At 47.6% G+C, this 18,182-nt stretch overlaps 1 protein-coding gene across 2 annotated transcripts; it reads right to left on the minus strand.

The window, feature by feature from the left end:
- Positions 1-1,023: 1,023 nt before the first annotated feature.
- LYL1 (LYL1 basic helix-loop-helix family member) lies at positions 1,024-17,829 on the minus strand. 2 transcript variants are annotated; one of them, XM_083483195.1, is made up of 5 exons: positions 17,281-17,829; positions 13,472-13,811; positions 5,064-5,509; positions 3,196-3,287; positions 1,024-2,954 (listed from the first exon to the last, which is right to left on the minus strand). In XM_083483195.1, the coding sequence occupies exons 3-5, from the start codon at positions 5,507-5,509 to the stop codon at positions 2,608-2,610; spliced, it is 885 nt and encodes a 294-aa protein (XP_083339321.1). In that variant the 5' UTR covers positions 13,472-13,811; positions 17,281-17,829; the 3' UTR covers positions 1,024-2,607. The 2 variants fall into 2 exon arrangements, with proteins under 2 accessions (XP_083339321.1, XP_083339322.1); XM_083483196.1 differs by lacking the exon at positions 13,472-13,811.
- Positions 17,830-18,182: the final 353 nt, after the last annotated feature.

Below are 18,182 nucleotides of genomic sequence, written 5' to 3' on the forward strand. Positions count from 1 at the left end.
AGCAGAAAACAGTGACGTCTGCCAGGGCTGTTCATCTCTCTGCATTTGGAATGATTCCTAGCACATAACAGGGATTGCCTGTGGAAACTTGCACCACCACAAAAGTAGGTAGTCTCTTTGCTGCCATGGATGTTGTTGTTTACTGCTGCAGGCTAAGAGAACTGCTCCCCTGGAAGAATTCAGCAGGCCTCTAGTCTTCATGATTTCAAATATACAGTTATGGCAGTGTAGACTCAGAAGGCAAAACTCTGGTGCGTTGAATGGTTTTCTGTTCTCCCACCCCAGCCCCCACTTCTGGGCTGCCAAGGTCATTTTCCTTCCCTATTGCCTCTCACTTACCCGAACCTCTTCCATCCTCAATTCCTAGGAGTAATAAAAATAATCTCAATGCACACACACACACACACACACACACACACACACACACACACAAAAGCTCCAATTTGGTGGGTGGGAGGAAAATAAGGTTCAGAACACAGCAGGCACATTGAGCAAGATTATGCAGTACTTGTTAAATTGCATTAAAAAGGATTGGTCTGTATTTTGTCTAATTGCAGAATGATTTCAGCTTTAACATTTCTCTCTTCTTGGGACAGAGCATGAACGCTCCAGGTCATAAATATCTCCTGGCCTTAACATGGATGGATCTCCTGGACCAGCAGTGGCGTAGCGTGGGGGGTGCAGGGGGGCCCGGGCGCACCGGGCGCAACATCTGGGGGTTAGGGTTAGGGGGCGCAAATCCACGGGTTAGGGGGCGCAAATTACTTGCCTTGCCCCGGGTGCTGACAACCCACGCTACGCCACTGTGGACCAGGGCAGCACTGCTGCACTGGCCATTTGAAACATCCAATGGGGGCAAGAGCTCACCCTGCAGGGATGGCTGTGAAAAACAGCCATCCCCTTGGCCCATTAATCTGGCGATCCACTGGGTGCTGGTGCATTCAGATAAGCAGTAGCTGTCACCATACTTCTCTGTCCTTCCTTCTTTCGCTCGCTCCCTCCCCCATCCAGAAGGCTGCTCCCCTTCTTCTTCTTCTTCTTCTTCTTCTTCTTCTTCTTCTTCTTCTTCTTCACCAACCTCCTTTGCGCAACAAAACCCAGCAGCCTAGGAGGACCTTCCACCCTCCTGGATCTGCCATTGGCACGTTTGGTTTTGGCAGGAGGCCCAGAAAGCGTTGGGCAGGTTTGGACACTGACTCAGCACAAACCGCCCTTCCATTTCCAGGAAGGGGAGCAGTTCCTGAAGCCGTGGGGCTCCCATCAACAGCCCAACCACCGCAAGCTAGGCACCAGCCCACCAGCAGTGACACAGCAGTCGCTGCGGCAATGCCCGTCTGTCCCAACACACCCACCCAAAGCCCCTCAAACCCCAGACTTGGGCAATTCCTCTTGCAGCCCACTGAGGCCGCTAAAATTATGGCTGTGAGCTGAAGACAGAAGCATCAATAGGCCTGGTTCTCTCTGACGGTGAGGTATATCACGTGCGGACGGCAGGTAATGCAGTAACAAGGAAAAGATCCCAACAAAAGATCCCTATAAGGATGTCAGGGAGGAGAGTGCTAGCCAAACCTTTCCCTTGTTTTCTTTCTGAAGGATTTCCCCTCCCCATTCCAGTGCGTTGAACCCCTGCCCACAATCCAGAGGGTGGCAGTCAGCGAAGTTTTACTCTGAGTTAAATTTTGTTGAATTCCACCCAGCGTGAGCTAGTAAGTGTCAAATCAGACGTGACATATCAGATGCATATAATAGTCTTCCAGCTTTTTTGCTTTTTTTAATGAAAAGCCACAAGGGGCTGCAGTCGTGAGCAGACGATTGGCAGGGGGAGAGGGACTGCCTAACCCATTCTCTTCTGCCCATTTATTTACTCAATACCTCCCCCCTTGCCACATTCCCCCCATCTCTTGTTGGCTTTTACAGAGGGAGTTGAGCCTATGCCCTGTGATGAAGGGTTTTCCCAACAGAAAGGCGGAGCCTGTGAGCTGAGGGCTGTCTGCCCCCCCCACCAGTTCCAATGCCAAGAGCAACTCCTTAACCCTGATTTTATTCCCGTTCCTTTGTCCGGGCTCATATTTCGATTTAAAGACCCTGCACAAAATAGATGCTTGGGCTTGAGGATTTGGAGGTGATGCACATTGAGCAGAGGTAAAACACAGAAGACCGTCCCCCTCGCCCACCCAGGGGCCCCACTTCACTGGAGATGGGGACAGAAGAGTTATGTCTCATACAAGCCAGGCTCCCTGCTGCTTCCCCACCCCACCCCTTCTCATGGGTCATTCTGGAAACAAGCCAAGCTGGATACATGAACATAAAAAGCCCGCTCCTAATTCCTCCTCGGAAAGAAGTCCCTGCTTTTTATGCCACCAGGTGGGCATGGCGGGATGTCCTGCTCAAAGGACTGTTTTATGGACCCTGAAATCTAAGCATTCATCCTTAGAAGGTCATAGCAGCCTCCACATCACAAGTCCTCCATCCAGTGCCCAGAAGGGAGATTCGGTCCAGGTGCTTCCATGCTGCTTCAGTCTACACATGTGGCTGTGTTTGAGCCCTGTCTGAGCGTGTGGAGGGAGAGAAGCAAGGGCCGCACACATTTGGGCAGAGAGCTCTTCATCACCGCGGCTCTCCTGCCCCCAGCACAGTCACTGGCTCCACGGTCCCTTGCTCCATTTTTATGGGTGCTGTGGGTGGCGAGGGAGTCCTCGGGGTGCCATTGCAAGGCGCTTCTGATTCAGGAGGCTCCCCGCCAGCTGACCTGGCCTGGTCACTCAGCAGCTTGACCAGGAAGTTGATATATCGCATGGCCAGGCGCAGAATCTCGTTCTTGCTCAACTTCTTGTCGGGCGGGTGGGTCGGGATGAGCTTCCGCAGCTCAGCGAAGGCGCCGTTGACGTTCTGCTGCCGCCAGCGCTCCCTGCTGTTGGTGAAGACCCGGCGTGCCACCTTCTGGGGCTGATGACCTGGGCAAATAAGCGGAGAAGGGTAAGTGGGTGGATAAAATGCATTCACGAAAGGGGCATCAACTTGGGGGCACATTCCTCTTCTGCTGAGCATGCCAGCCTTCCTGAGAAAGACACTTCTGCGCAGCCTCAGTCCCCAAGCCTGTAAAATGGGCAGTTCTGCCTATGCTTTCTAATCCATGGAAGGTTTACCCCACTACATGGAAGGTTTACCCCACAGGTTTACCCCACAGCCACTCACCCTCTGTGATGTCCTGTTCATAATGGCTCGGCCTCCGCTTGAGGCGGTTGTTGGGGAAGAGGCCAAAAGTCCCAGAGCTGCCAATGTAGATGCTAAAGGGAGAAGAGAAGAGATCAGGATGGTTCTTCCACAGGCAGCCTTGTTTTAAACATAGAGTCGTACCTTGGATCCCGAACACCTTGGGAGTCAAACGTTTTGGTTCCGGTTTGCAAACGTTCTTTGGAACCTGAACATCCGACGGGGCTTCCACGGATTCCGATTGGCTGCAGGAGCTTCCTGCAGCCAATCAGAAGCTGCGCTTTGGTTTCCAAAAGTTTAGGAAGTTGAACGGACTTCCAGAACGGATTCCATTTGACTTCCAAGGTACGACTGTATGTCTTATTCCCTGGTCATTGGCATTTTTTTAGATCACCCTTCCTTTTTCCCTAAGAACCAGGATACAACTTTCTTGCAGTGGGTTTGCCTGAGCTTAGGTAGCCCCTAGATGTTATTTTCTGCAAATAAAAGGGCCCAAAAGGCAAATGATCAGAGGCTTAGGCATGTCTCCTGCTGTGCATGAGATAAATATCAGGCAGATTAACAATTCACTTCGGGTACAATGGTATACATGTCTACTCACAAGTAAATTCCCTTCTAGTTAATGGGGTTTACTCCCAGGTAAAATGGGTACAGGATGGCAGCCTAGGCTTTGGTTTAGGGTTGGCATTGTGGGCAAACAGGCTTCTCTCAATCAATCTCCTTTATTGGCATGCACAAAATACAAAGGATGTAAGTGTAAAATTGGCATCTGTTCATAAAAGGAGTTAAAGGTAAAGGGACCCCTGAACATTAGGTCCAGTCATGGCCGACTCTGGGGTTGCGGCACTCATCTTGCTTTATTGGCCGAGGGAACCGGCGTACAGCTTCCTGGTCATGTGGCCAGCATGACTAAGCCGCTTCTGGCGAACCAGAGCAGCGCACGGAAATGCCATTTACCTTCCCGCCGGAGTGGTACCTATTTATCTACTTGCACTTTGATGTGCTTTCGAACTGCTAGGTTGGCAGGAGCAGGGACCAAGCAACGGGAGCTCACCCCGTTGTGGGGATTCGAACCGCCGACCTTCTGATCAGCAAGTCCTAGGCTTTGTGGTTTAACCCACAGCGCCACCCGCGTCCCTATAAAAGGAAACAGACATACGGTAAAATGGAACAAAAAATGTTTTATTGCCAATTTGCGAGCTTCAGACTGTTGTGCAATTAATTCTAATGTCATTCATCACTTTCCCCGTATTTTACAGTGCAGTGTTGATTTTCTAATTTGCATGTATGGTGCTACAAACAGGTGTTTAAACCACTTGCGGGTCCTCTCTGGTACCCATAGGATTTTCTTCTGCATTTGCCATTTATGGGTGTGAGTGCCTGTGGAATTTTAAGGGAGCAGCTTATATTCGGGTATTGTCTCTCTCCCCCCCCCCCCGAATTTCAAAGGTACGGCTTATATTCAGGCCAAGACGGTAACAATAATTTCTCACGAAAATTCGGCAGCACTTTGCTGTGAATTTTTTGTAACACGTACATCTTCCTAGGCAATTTCGCCCAATATAATGCATTTTCATACGTTACTCTCACAAAATCTGCCCATTCGCATGCACACTTCGCCCTGATATGTGCTGGAGAATTTTGCATTGCAAAATCTAGAGCAGTAACGAATTCTGAAGGACGGCTACGTTTTAGTGCTCTTCCAGAAAGCGCAAATCAAGTAGCTTCGCCTTTAAATGTGGATGGGATCAAACTTCAACTCCATTCCGATTGCGGACTTATTTCCATTGCCGGGATTTCCTCTCACCCTCCCCACCCTGCAAACCTGATTATTTCCACTCAGGACTTACCTGTTGAGAAAGGGCTGGTACTGAGGCTGGTACTGTGGGGCCAAAAGGGGGCTCCTCACTCCGGCTAGATTCGCCATAGGGGGCGGAGGAGGACCAGCCGGAAGAGCTGAGAGCTGTAAGAGGCTGGGAATGGGGTGCAGGGCAGTGAGCTGAGTGGTGGGGACGTCGACATGGGCGGGGGGCTTGCTGCTGTAGCTCAGGCTGATGACCGGGACGTTGTGAGGTAATGGGGCTGGGGGCGGGTCAGGAGGAGAAGGACTCCCCTTGGCTGGAGGGGAGGAAGAGGTGGGGCTTGTGGGTGATGGGGTGGCCTCAACCTCATCCCCCCCAGTAGCTGGGGAGGGGATATCAATTGGGGAGACTGGTGGCTGCGGGTTTTGCTGTTCTGGGGCAACCGGCGGCTGAGAGGCCTCCAGCTTCTCCATCATTTTTTCTTTGCTTCTCATCTGTGGGGAGAAGAGAAAGAAAGTGAGGAAGACCACATCAAATCACTCCAACCAACCAGCTACTCCCACAAGTCATGAAATGTGGGCATCGCAGAAGCCGGTGGGTGGTGGGCCCCCTAAACTAAGCCGCTTAACAAACCCAATTGAATTTTGGAGATGAGGCAAACCAGATTATTTGCGATCCTAGTTGCCTGGTTTTCAGAAATTTAGTCACAAACGCCGTGGCGAGGGATGCCAGTTCTTTTGGCAAAGACTAGTTTGTTAGCAGGAGAAGAAATGTATTTATGTAAATGTTGTTAGCAGATTCTCCTCGTTTTCAGACTTTTAGTTTTCAGTGTTTAATATTTGGATTTTAGGCACTAATGGAGTGTTAACATTTACTTCTAGAAATGTGTTTCAGATGGAGGGAGCATAATGCGTTCTCAAGTTTCAACCAAAACAGTTCCCACTCCCCAAATGAGAAGCTATTACCGCTCTTCTTCGAGCCATCCCATAATTTTTACAAGTCCACTTTTGTAAAGGGAAGAAGAGAACTTTGTCAATCCTGACTAGAGGGCAAGGGACCTGGGTGACTTGTCTCAGCTACAACAAAACTGGACCTTTCTCACTCGCCTTGTCACACAGTGGAAGGGGAAAGCTGCAAAATTTCAGCTTGGCAAGTCACCAGTTTGCAACATTATGCTGATTTGGTTCAGCATTACCAGAATCACCATACAGTGGCACCTCAGTTAAAGAACAGCCCTGTTTATGAACTATTCGGTTTACGAACTCTGCAAAACTGGAAGTAGTCTCCCGGTTTGCAAACTCTACCTCGGTCTAACAACGGAAGTTGAATGGTGGAAGGGTACGGTGGCGGGAGGCCTCATTAGGGAAAGCGTGCCTTGGTTTAAGAACTGTTTTGGTTTAAGAAGAGACTTCCGGAACGGATTAAGTTCCTAAACCGAGGTACCACTGTATATGATACAAGTCTCAAGTGTACATATTCCAGGTTCTAGAGTCCACATGGACAGGAGAAGCAAAAACCTGTGGTGAGCTGTGACAGGGATTGACATCAGACTTTTCTCAAACTACCCAACGAATAGGTGGGTGGGGGGAAGGTTGAAACGGCCAAATAATTTACCACAGAATAGATCCAGATAAGAAAGTGACAGAACACTACTTCCCACCTAGAGTTACCACTAAAACCACTCCGATGTTTCATCAATGAACTTTAGCTCATCTTGGGCAATGACACTTCTGCCACACAGGCCTTGGGTGGTAACCCTGTCTGTCCTTACAAATAAACCAGTAATGTAAGCCCACGGTTTTTTCCATACAGACCATTTGAAAATAACTGAGGGCCTTGGCAGACCACTTAATGCTTGTTCTGCTTATTGTGGCAATTGTAAAGCACTGCATTTAATGTCTTGCTATTTAAATTCAAACTGTAATACAGCGGTAACTCGGATTAAGAACTTAATTCGTTCTTGAGGTCTGTTCTGAACCTGAAACTGTTCTTAACCTGAGGTACCACTTTAGCTAATGAGGCCTCCCACTGCCGCTGTGCCACAGCCGTGCGATTTCTGTTCTCATCCTGAAGCCAAGTTCTTAACCCGAGGTACTATTTCTGGGTTAGTGGAGTCTGTAATCTGAAGCATCTGTAACCTGAAGCGTCTGTAACCCGAGGTACCACTGTACACTAAAATGCAATAAATAAAAGCAGCAATAAAAACACAATAAAAACACAGTTAAAACTCAATGAATGTTTTATTTATGTGATGGATGTACCATCTCACATAGGGATGCGGGTGGCGCTGTGGTCTAAACCACTGAGCCTCTTGGGCTTGCCGATCATAAGGTTGGTGGTTCAAATCCATTAGGAAACATTAGGAAGAACTTCTTGACAGTAAGAGCTGTTCGACAGTGGAATTTGCTGCCAAGGAGTGTGGTGGAGTCTCCTTCTTTGGAGGTCTTTAAGCAGAGGCTTGACAACCATCTGTCAGGAGTGCTCTGATGGTGTTTCCTGCTTGGCAGGGGGTTGGACTCGATGGCCCTTGTGGTCTCTTCCAACTCTATGATTCTATGATTCTATGATCCGCGCACAGGGGTGAGCTCCCGTTGCTCTGTCCCAGCTCCTGCCAACCTAGCAGTTCAAAAGCACACCAGTGCAAATAGATAAATAGGTACCACGGCAGCGGGAAGGTAACTGGAGTTTCTGTGTGCTCTGGCAATTGTCACGGTGTCCCGTTGTGCCAGAAGTGGTTTAGTCATGCTGGCCACATGCAGGGCCATAGCTAGGGGGTGGTGAAGTGGGCCCCCGCCAGGGGCGCAGACAAGGAGGCGCGCGCAATACTGTTTTAAAAATGTCCATAAAAATGTCTATAAATAAAAATATTGATTATTTCCTCATAAGAAAAGGTTTTAAATAGAGGGTGAATTGAATGGAGGGGGGTTGGGAAGAGAGGCAGAAAGAAGAGCTAATTTGTCAGTGGCTAGGGGGCGCAATCTGTACAGTTCTGCCAGGGCGCATGATCACCTAGCTATGGCTCTGGCCACATGACCCGGAAAACTATCTGTGGACAAACACCAGCTCCCTCAGCTCCCTATGGGCGCCACACCCCATAGTCGCCTTTGACTGGACTTAACCATCCAGGGGTCCCCTACATCTTGCATCTTCAAAAATCAATCCACGAAAATGCCACGAACCACCCAAATGACGCTCACAGGGCATTGATAACCCATGCAGTGCTGGATTTAGGGAGATACAGGAGATTCCCTCACAAAAGGCACTGAGCTGTGGGAGCACAAAATGGAGAACTCCATAATGGAGAAGTTCCATTTGGGGGCACCAAATGTTTGCCTCACACAAGGTGCTATATTATCAAAGATTTCCAAAGTCCACACCTGAGTCCATGGACCACAGTTTGGGACTAAACCTGATCTAACACGTCTGCCTCGCTACCACATGCAGGCCACACAACAGACTCAAACATAGAGACTGGATCCTGCCATAAATCCAGAGGCCAGCTCTGACCACATGTCTACTCAGGCATCACTATTACAAGATCTAATCATAGGAATCATTCAATTTATCACCTCACAGCTCAGTAAATCTGCATGCTATCCAATAGAAACTGGCAGTGCCTGAAGAAGAGCTACAAGCATATAGATAGAGGGGATTTGGTTGATATTCTGATTTTTAATTTTTTTAAAATAAAGTACCTTACCAAAGTTTTCTCAGCAAGCTTAACAATCACAGAATCAGAGGAAAGAGACTCTTGTGGATCAGTAACTGGTTAAGAAACAGGAAGCGGGAAAACTTGCATTTTCCCAGTGAAGACATGTAGAAAGTGGAGTCCCTCAATAATCTGTATTGAAACTTCTGGTTTTAAACTTGTCCATAAATGAGTTAAGAGCAATCAGTGAGGTAGCCAAATTTCGTGATCATACCGAATTGTCCAAAAAGAGATTGTGAAGAGCTCCAAAAGGACCTCTCCAAATGGGTGGTTAAAATGGCAAATGCAATTCATTGTAGACGCATGTCCACACAAAAGAATAAAATCTTAATTTCGCATATGCACTCATGGGGTCAGAACTGGCAGTGACAGACCAGGAGCAAGACCTTGGGGTCAGCTGCAAAAAAGACAAAATCCACGCTAGGGGTCTTTAGGAAACCTATTGAAAATGAAACTGCCTTTCTCATAATGCCATTCATTACAGTCGTACCTTGGAAGATGAACGGAATCCGTTCTGGAACTCCGACTTCCAAAATATTTGGAAACCAAACCGCGGCTTCTGATTGGCTGCAGGAAGCTCCAGCAGCCAATTGGAAGATGTGGAAGCCCCATCAGACATTCGGGTTCCAAAGAAAGTTCGCAAACCAGAACACTCACTTCCGGGTTTGTGGCGTTCGGGAGCCAAAACGTCCGAGTACCAAGGCGTTCGGGGTCCAAGGTACGACTGTATAGGAATCTATGGTACAATCACATTTGGGTAACATTGCAGCCAGTGCTCAGATGAGCAGTCCTGTGATCTCATCCACTTCAGCATTTCTCTGATGAAAATAGGGACGTCCCATTCCGTAGTGAACATTTTACTGTTTATACCCCACACATCTGACTGAGTTGCCCCAGCCTCTTTGAGCAGCTTCCAACATATGTACCCTCCAACATTTATCCAATTAAAATAGGGACATCCCAAGGAAAAGCAATGGGACGCGGGTGGCGCTGAGGGTTAAACCACTGAGCCTAGGGCTTGCTGATCAGAAGGTCGGCGGTTCGAATCCCCGCAACGGCGTGAGCTCCCGTTGCTCGGTCCCTGCTCCTGCCCACCTAGCAGTTCGAAAGCACGTCAAAGTACAAGTAGATAAATAGGTACCGCTCCGACGGGAAGTTAAACAGCGTTTCTGTGCGCTGCTCTGGTTTCTCCAGAAGCGGCTTCGTCATGCTGGCCACATGACCCGGAAGCTGCACGCCGGCTCCCTCGGTCTATAGAGCGAGATGAGCGCCGCAACCCCAGAGTCGGCCACGACTGGACCTAATGTTCAGGGGTCCCTTTACCTTTAAGGAAAAGCAAGACATTTCAGGATCAAATTGGAAACCAGGATGGCTTCTCTAATCTAGGGACGTCCCTGGAAAATAGGGACACTTGGAGGGCCTGTGATCTGGGGGGACAGCAAAAGCTGCTGGATCTTGCTGTTCACTATGGCTGTGATTCTCTGAGGACTTTTATCACAGGTGTCTACGAAAATCAGATGTGTGGGGAATCCCCAGCTGTCACGGAGAGATGGTGTGGTTCGATTGAGGTAGACGTTCTCAGCAGATAATCGTAAATGCGGTCACGCTGTGAGCCACAGGCAGTGGGTGGGAGGTTGGCCACAGCCTTGTGTGAGTTTCTTTAATGTTCTGTATTGGGGGAGGGGGCTATTCCTGTGTTTCCATGCTCAGCCAAGAAGCGGGGGGAGCAGGTCTGGGTTTCTGGAAAACCGTTTTCTCCCCAATGCATTTATATATTTAAGGCAGGCACAGGAAAACATGGCCCTCCAGATGTTTGGGACTACAATGCCCATCATCCCTGACCACTGGTCCTGTTAGCTAGGGATGATGGGAGTTGTAGTCCCAAAACATCTGGAGGGCCGAGTTTGCCTATACCTGATTTAAGGCCCCTGAACCTCAGTCAGGCAATGGCTGGCTGGCCTGGATCAGTTCAACAGGCCAGTGAAAAAGATCAAGCTACAAAAATAGTGACATGCATTGTGAACATTTCTTTTTCATATTGCTTGCCGGCTTGCTTGCTGAGTGGGGGTGCAGAGTGTTGTGTTTTCCCTTCACTTAGGACTAAATCAGAATTCCAAGGCTCTCACAGGTTTGTCAGAAACCCTGCTGGTTAATTTAGGGGGGGCGAGGGTGCAAGTCTGCCTGGGAATGACAGCCTGTCTACTGAAAGAACTTAACTGATCCCCGCTCCCCAGTCCCTGAGGCATGGGGGGTTCAGTGGCAAAGAAATTTCCCTCTGCCTCTCATTCTTGTAACGTGCACTTAGGGATTCCCTCCAGTTTCCCAAGAAAGACATTTGACCATGTTTGGCTGGCCATCTTTTAGCTGCGCTTCCTGCACTGCAGGGGTCAGTGACGTAGCGTGGGATGCCAGCACCCAGGGCAAGGGAAATATTGCACCCCCTAAGGCAAGTATTGTGCCCACAAACCAGCACCTCCATGCAGCGCTGCTGCTGCTGCTGCCAGACAGAGTTGCAGTGTAGCAGCGGGACATGTGTGTGTGCCTCCTTGGGCCGGGGCACCGCCACTGCCCTGGCCATGAGTCTCACTGTGTTGCTGGGGGAATGCAAGGGCCCGTCCTCTCCCAGCTCCTGCTCGGTGTGCTGCTCAGGTGAGGTTGGTGGGTGGGAGGGATGGGGAGGACCTCCGGTTGGGGCGGCAACTGTAGAGACGCGCCCTGAAAGATTTTTGCTCGCTGGGCAATCGCCCCAGTAGCCTCCCCCCATGCTACGCCATTGCAGGGGGTTGGAATAGATGACTCACTATTTGCAGCTTTGCTCTGCCTCCAGACCATTCGTGGAATTCCCTTTCTTGTGCAATAGCTGCGGAGGTTGAGGGGACTGTCTTGGGACAATAATGCAATTATGGGAACACTCCTAGTCTACTTTAATTCCTGAAAATCTTGACCTTAATTATTTATTTTTAAAGTATATGTGTCCATAGCCCTTGTGATTGTTAAGAAGGAGAAGAACTGAACTTGGACCTAAACTCAGAACTGGATCAGAGAGTCTTTCCCTCTGCCCTCCTCCTCACTGAAATCGAAACTCAGCCTGAAGGCTATTCCCTTTTTCCCCTAGATATTATTATAAAAATTTCCAAAGATAAAATACAATTGGTCAAACATTTTCCATGAAGGTTATTCCCAAAGGGATAATAATATCGTGAACAGGCCACTCAGCTATTGCAACCAGGTTGATGGCAATGTGTTTTCACACACACACACACACACACACACACACACACACACACACACACCCGTAGGATTTTTTCTTGAAAGGGTAAAAATCAGGTTAAATTGAGATGGAGCAGGGGAATATGAGCTGATATTTCAATGCCAAGGGTGCTGTGAAGATGCTGCAAATGAATTGCATGTGTGAAGAGCACCCATTGGCAACAAACGCCCCTCTGGAAGCACCCAGAATCAGCAACCAAACCCCTAAACAGAAAAACACAGTAGCTGGTTCAGAATAAGCAATTCAGTCATCAATAGCGCCGGGGACGGGTGTCTCTGGATGTTGGTAAGAAACTGCCTCTCTCCTCCAACCCTTGAGAGGGCATGTAAAAAAAAAAAAGAAGGCTTAGTCCAGGAAACCGTTAGAAAAGGGAGGGTCCAGAGAAGTTGTCTTAGCACTGATAATCCTCCTGCCTGCCTCCTACATTTATCTAGCTCTCCAGCACAGGGAGATTCTCCCCAGTTCAGGCTATGCATGGGGGTAGCAAAACCATTTGCTTGCACCCGTCGGCTGCCCTATGAGGCACATGTGAAATGTGAGGCAGAGCCTGCCGTTCACTGCGGAAAGGGGGCATGTGGCTGTTCTCCTCTGGGGCTTGTCTTCCGGGAACCGCTTTCCCCCAGAGATGCAGCTCCCATTTCAAATCGAGAAGGTCTGTGTGGTTCGGACGACAGCCTTGAATTACTGCTGTAAGAGATGAGGGGTGCTTGGCCACAGCAAGCCCACAAATGCCACAGCCCTGCCTGGACTGGCTTATCAATGAAGCTCAACACAGAATAATAAGGAGAACACACCAGAGACCCTGGGCAGATAAGACCTGGTATCTTTGGAAACTTACCAGTGAGGCATGGAAGTGAAAACAAGGCACGCATTAGCCTGCTCTTCTGTAGCCAGAGGTTTAGTCTCCATTTCACTGAATGTGATGTTTTCAATGGCTGCTAATAATGGCAGAGAGGGCAACTCATATTTTTGCCTAGCTGTGTTCAAATGAGTGGTATCGCCATAAGTCTGATACACATTGTGTGTGAAAAAGGACTATCCTTCCATCAGATCTGAACCCTCTGCCCATCAACATCGCCAGCAGGGTCAAGGCTATTTTGGAGCTGAGGGGAAGAATGAAACAGTGTCTCTCCACCCCCCCCCCCACCTCACATACCAGACTTTCAGTGTCATCTTAAAGGTAAAGGTAAAGGGACCCCTGACCATTAGGTCCAGTCGTGACTGACTCTGGGGTTGCGGTGCTCATCTTGCTTTATTGGCCAAGGGAGCTGCCGTACAGCTTCCGGGTCATGTGGCCAGCACGACTAAGCCACTTCAGGCGAACCAGAGCAGCGCACGGAAATGCTGTTTACCTTCCCGCCGGAGCGGTACCTATTTATCTACTTGCACTTTGACGTGCTTTCGAACTGCCAGGTTGGCAGGAGCAGGGACTGGGCAACGGGAGCTCACCCCGCCGTGGGGATTCGAACCGCTGACCTTCTGATCTTAAGAACATAAGAGGAGCCTGCAGGATCAGGCCAATGGCCCATCTAGTCCAGCACCCTGATCTCACAGTGGCCAACCAGATCCCTGTGGGAATCTTCCACCAGACCTACAAGCAATTTTTTAAAATTTATTTTTATTGAATTTATATAGCGCCCTGTACCCGGAGGTCTCATGGCAGTGGGGTAGCAGGAAAGGGCAGGGCATTTGACAACTCACAAAACTCTGCCCTCAAAGTCTTTGCCTTTGCTCCTCTGACCCCAAACATGTGCTGCCTGTAGCATCCAATTCACTTTGTCGAATGACAGGGCTGGCTCTGCTGACCCTCTGTCTTCTGTTATGAAAGAGGAAGAAAAGTTCTCTCAAGCTCTGCCTACCAGCGAGGACAGGAAGCAACGGAATGCTGCTGAAATGCTCGTTCTATCTGCTAATGGCCAAATATGCCAGATAAGAGTTGCGGAAGTTGTAGAATCGTAGAATTGTGTGGTTGGAAGGGATCTCCAATCTATAGGTAGATCGGAACCAAAACAGATAGTTGGAAATATGCTGGCGTACCTGCACAAGAAGTAAGCCCATTTTGGAATGCTTTGACTCCCTGGTTGTGAAGACCAACTGCAAATGCCTAGTTAGAATTTGCCCAGTGCATTGAGAGGAGGAATTCTTCTCTAAGGGCCCGAATGACTACTTGACTCTCCGTTACGTTTTCCCGCCTCACAGAATCTCCCTCATGTCGCCCTTTCGGCTAGAAACAATGCACAGTGGTCAAAATCTGCAGAGAGCTGAGTCCAAATTTAAACATGCAAATATGAGCCAGGTGGTGCCCAACTGTGAATAAGGAAATTTGCAAATGCTTTGATTGATAATAGTAATTGACTTGGGAACAGGTTTCTTTTATTATTGTTGTTGTCCTTTTTCTGAATAGATTATGAAACTGCTCTGATTACAAAGTGAATTCCTGCTCAGGAAAATGCCATCATATTCAGGGCTTTAAAAACATATCCGTCCACAAGGCCCGGCTCCCCTCAGATGCCTGGCTCACTTGGACTCTCCATACAAAATGTTAGATTAAGAATCCTGACTGAGATGGCATGCGATGATATTTTGCAACGCAGGTAACTGAGCTAAGGGAGATAAAGTGGCAACAATGCTTATTCTGAGTGGCTGCCACAGTCCTTTGTTTGAGTGTCGGGCGATAAAAATGTTTGAGAAATAGAGGAAATGGTTTTGCAAATGTCATCAGGAGGGTTTGGCGTCCCAATCAGCAACATCTGAGGCCTTTTCAAAGCCATTCTTATGCATGCACACAGACAAAAATTACGAGCTACTTTCAACTCGTACACACCAGACTTTTAAAACACAGGGGGCTTAAAAAACAAAACAAAACAAAAAACCACAGTTCTGTGATTTACAAGTCGGAGACGTCGACTGTCACATGTTTTCATTTTGCCTTCAATATTTCCCCCTAAAACTGGAGGACAGCACAAGAAAGAAGGACAACAAAGTATACAGTGTCTAAAATTGAGAAGCAGAGCTCATTGAACACCCACAAGTTCAGGGCATTTATTCATCTTTTTATTCCCCCCATTGAAGGAAAAAAATCCACTTTAAATGAGTATACTGTATACTGTACTGGTTAAACCTAATACAGCCAATCCATGACTTACTTTAATCAATTGTTTCTCTGTTTGCCCCAAATTAGTTACATTGACTTTCAATGAAACAGAAACTAACTTAAATCCAAATATTTCAGGTTAACAGGATTCTGGATCATTGCTTTATCCTAAAAATGTTATATTACCACGCTAACTTCCTGCCTTCAGTTTTCTTATCACATGCATTGGCATATTCATACATCTTATAAATAAATACACTGTGGCCGCAAAACAGCACTGAGTTAGGAGGACTTAAAGCCAATTTAAATCAGTGTCTTTAACGGGTACAAAACCCTACGAGGGACTGTGACCCCAGTGCTTGTCATGTACTGTACATCACAAGTACCGTAATTAAAAGATAGATACTATATGTTGTTTTTGTACATGGTATTATGTGGATGTGTATAAATTTTTAATAATGAATGTATATATACATAATAAATATTGTTAATTGCTCTCGACTGCTGCAGCAGGGTTTTGCTTTTGGTTGGTAGTTATATTTAAATGTATTTTTAACAGAGGTTAAAAACTGCCCTAGGACTACTGATGTAATGAAGGGGAGATTATATATACTTATATTGTATATATAATTATAAGTAAATTATATTTTTCCTGAAGAGAGGAATGTTTGTAAAGATAAAGCTCGCTGACTCTTTGCATCGTTTCCAGGATCAATGCATTTCCAGCATTTGGGGTACCGGGTGTATGTGTGTGTGGAAAGCACAAAATATTTGTCATGCATGTGGCAGTTCAGAATGAGACCATTTCACATGCAGTGGGAAATACATGCATTGGGAGCCAAGACCTCCCACACGTGTGCTCACCGTGAGACAGACACGTGTGCAATTGTCACACACATAACAATCTAAACACAATTTTCACACGCGTGCATAATTTTCCTACATGGAAGTGTTTGCCATTGAGGAAGTGTGTAATGTCTGAAGAGGCCCTTACTGCAACAACTGTTAATCCAGGGGAGAAAATGCATCTCTTATTTTTAAAATGCCGATGCCATTACAGTGTTGTATCAAAAATAAAAATTAAAAAAAAAATATGTGCATGTCATTAACAATATATCACACACTTTTCTTTTCTTTTTACATAGATGACTATTTTACATGTTTACAGAGATGACTGTACGGCATGTGAGTTCATCTTCTGTATGAGGAGGAGCAGGGAATTGTAGATAAAAAAGCGCTGTGTCAATCTGGTAGAAAACACGAATGAGCCACACCATTGAATTTGGTCTTCGAAACATGAAGCAAGAAGTCATAATCGCTCAATTTTGTTACAAATTGCACTCCGGTAGGAAACCATGTGGGTGATGAGGCACGATAAGAGATGCAATTGCCGAGCAAACGAATGATATCACAGCAGCTTAAATAACAACAGTGATAATTTCCAAGATTAGCACAGAGATCACAAGAATCTTTGAAATTCAAACGGGAGTGCAGGTGGAAGTTTCAAACCTATTGATTAGCGGTGATTATTTAACTGTAATTGCCATATAGAAAAATGAAGGAGGACCCTGTGACAGATCAGCACTGCTCGACGGATGCCACTCTAGTTACTATACAGAACTGGATTTGGATTTCAATGCAAAATCTATTTGGCTTGTAAATGTATTTTCGGATTGCTGTGAAAATTCCATTCTGCAGTTATGTTTTCTAGGCCTTACAGATGCCATTTCTTTTCTTAAATAAGATTTTAGCAGTGGGATCAGCAGTCAGGCAGTAAGGGGTGGGTGGGTGAGGAGAGATGAAGAATTCATCAGGAACAAAAAGTTCCCCACACAAAAAGGGCAATTGGAGGGAGAATAGTCTTAAGATTAATTGCGCTACTAGACATCCTTATTCTGGACTGATGATACAGTAAAAAAATTACCATAAAAACATATAAGCTATTCAGTCTAAGAGAGAAAAATATGGAGCTGTGTACCACAAGAGTAAGAATGGGTTTTTGTTTAACAACAACGAAAAATTGCAAGAAAAGGAACCACCGGTCCTTTCTGGGCAAACTATGAATCAAAAGACCTTAACAACCGTCTTTGCTAAAATAAAATCATTGAAACTCAGTCCCCTCTGCCTTTTCTTCCGAAGGGAGATGCCAACCATCCTTTTCCCGCCACTCCCCAAAAGCCCCTTTCCTCACCTGCCAGATGTCACCGGGCCAAAGCCATCTTTCCTCTTCCAAGGGTCAACCAAGGCGGTCATTTTTAATCCCCTGTGGCAGAAGGGCCGGCAGGAAGGCCGCGAAACCCCGTCCGATGGCCGGAGGATCCCGAGGTGAAATGGGGTGTCACCTGATTGCTGGCTGTAAAGAGGCCTGGGTGGCAAGGTGCGGGGGCATGTAGAAGCCGTGCCACAGGGGTCTCCTCAAAGACGAAACAGGAGGTGCCAGCTTCTGATTCTAGAGCCTTGGAAGAAGGTGAGCGGCCCGCGTTGTCCAGGCACTCTACCCCCGAAGCCGGCCACATGGATGCTGCAGGCTACCACGCTCGGGGGCCATGATTCGCGGCCGCTTCCTCTCTCCTCCTCTGCTTCCCTCCGCCAGAGCGTGCGTATAATTATTATTGTTATTTGCTGCTGGGTTGGGGACTTCAAATCAATTAGGCTCCCGCTTTTCCTGCCACCTCGTTCCTTACAAATTCCCCCTGCGGCCACCTCTCTTTATTGACAGGCGCTATTTGGCCACTGGAAGGAGCTGCTTTGATGAAGGAGCCTGGGCCAAGCCCCCTCCCCACTCCCTCCCTCTCCCCTCCCCTGCAGGAGAGAGATTTCCTGCCCTCTTTGGACGGGGGATGTTCTGCAGTTCGGAGATAAGCCGCACAGGAGCTGCCTGCACAGGGCTGATAAGGAAACTCCCGAGTCAGACCCAGCCTAAGCAAAGGGACTTGGAAAGCAAACAAGAGGAAGCCCAGTGTCTACACACTGGAATAACATAGACCAGTGAACACATAATAGAGGTGGCTTAGGAGAGCTCAGAGCACTTTCATTAGCGACTAGAAACATGGATTGGATGTGAGCTCAGGAGAGCCTTGCCCAGGGAGGGAA

The sequence above is a fragment of the Podarcis liolepis genome, assembly GCF_965112155.1.
Source record: "Podarcis liolepis genome assembly, chromosome: 17".
Classification (NCBI taxonomy): domain Eukaryota; kingdom Metazoa; phylum Chordata; class Lepidosauria; order Squamata; family Lacertidae; genus Podarcis; species Podarcis liolepis.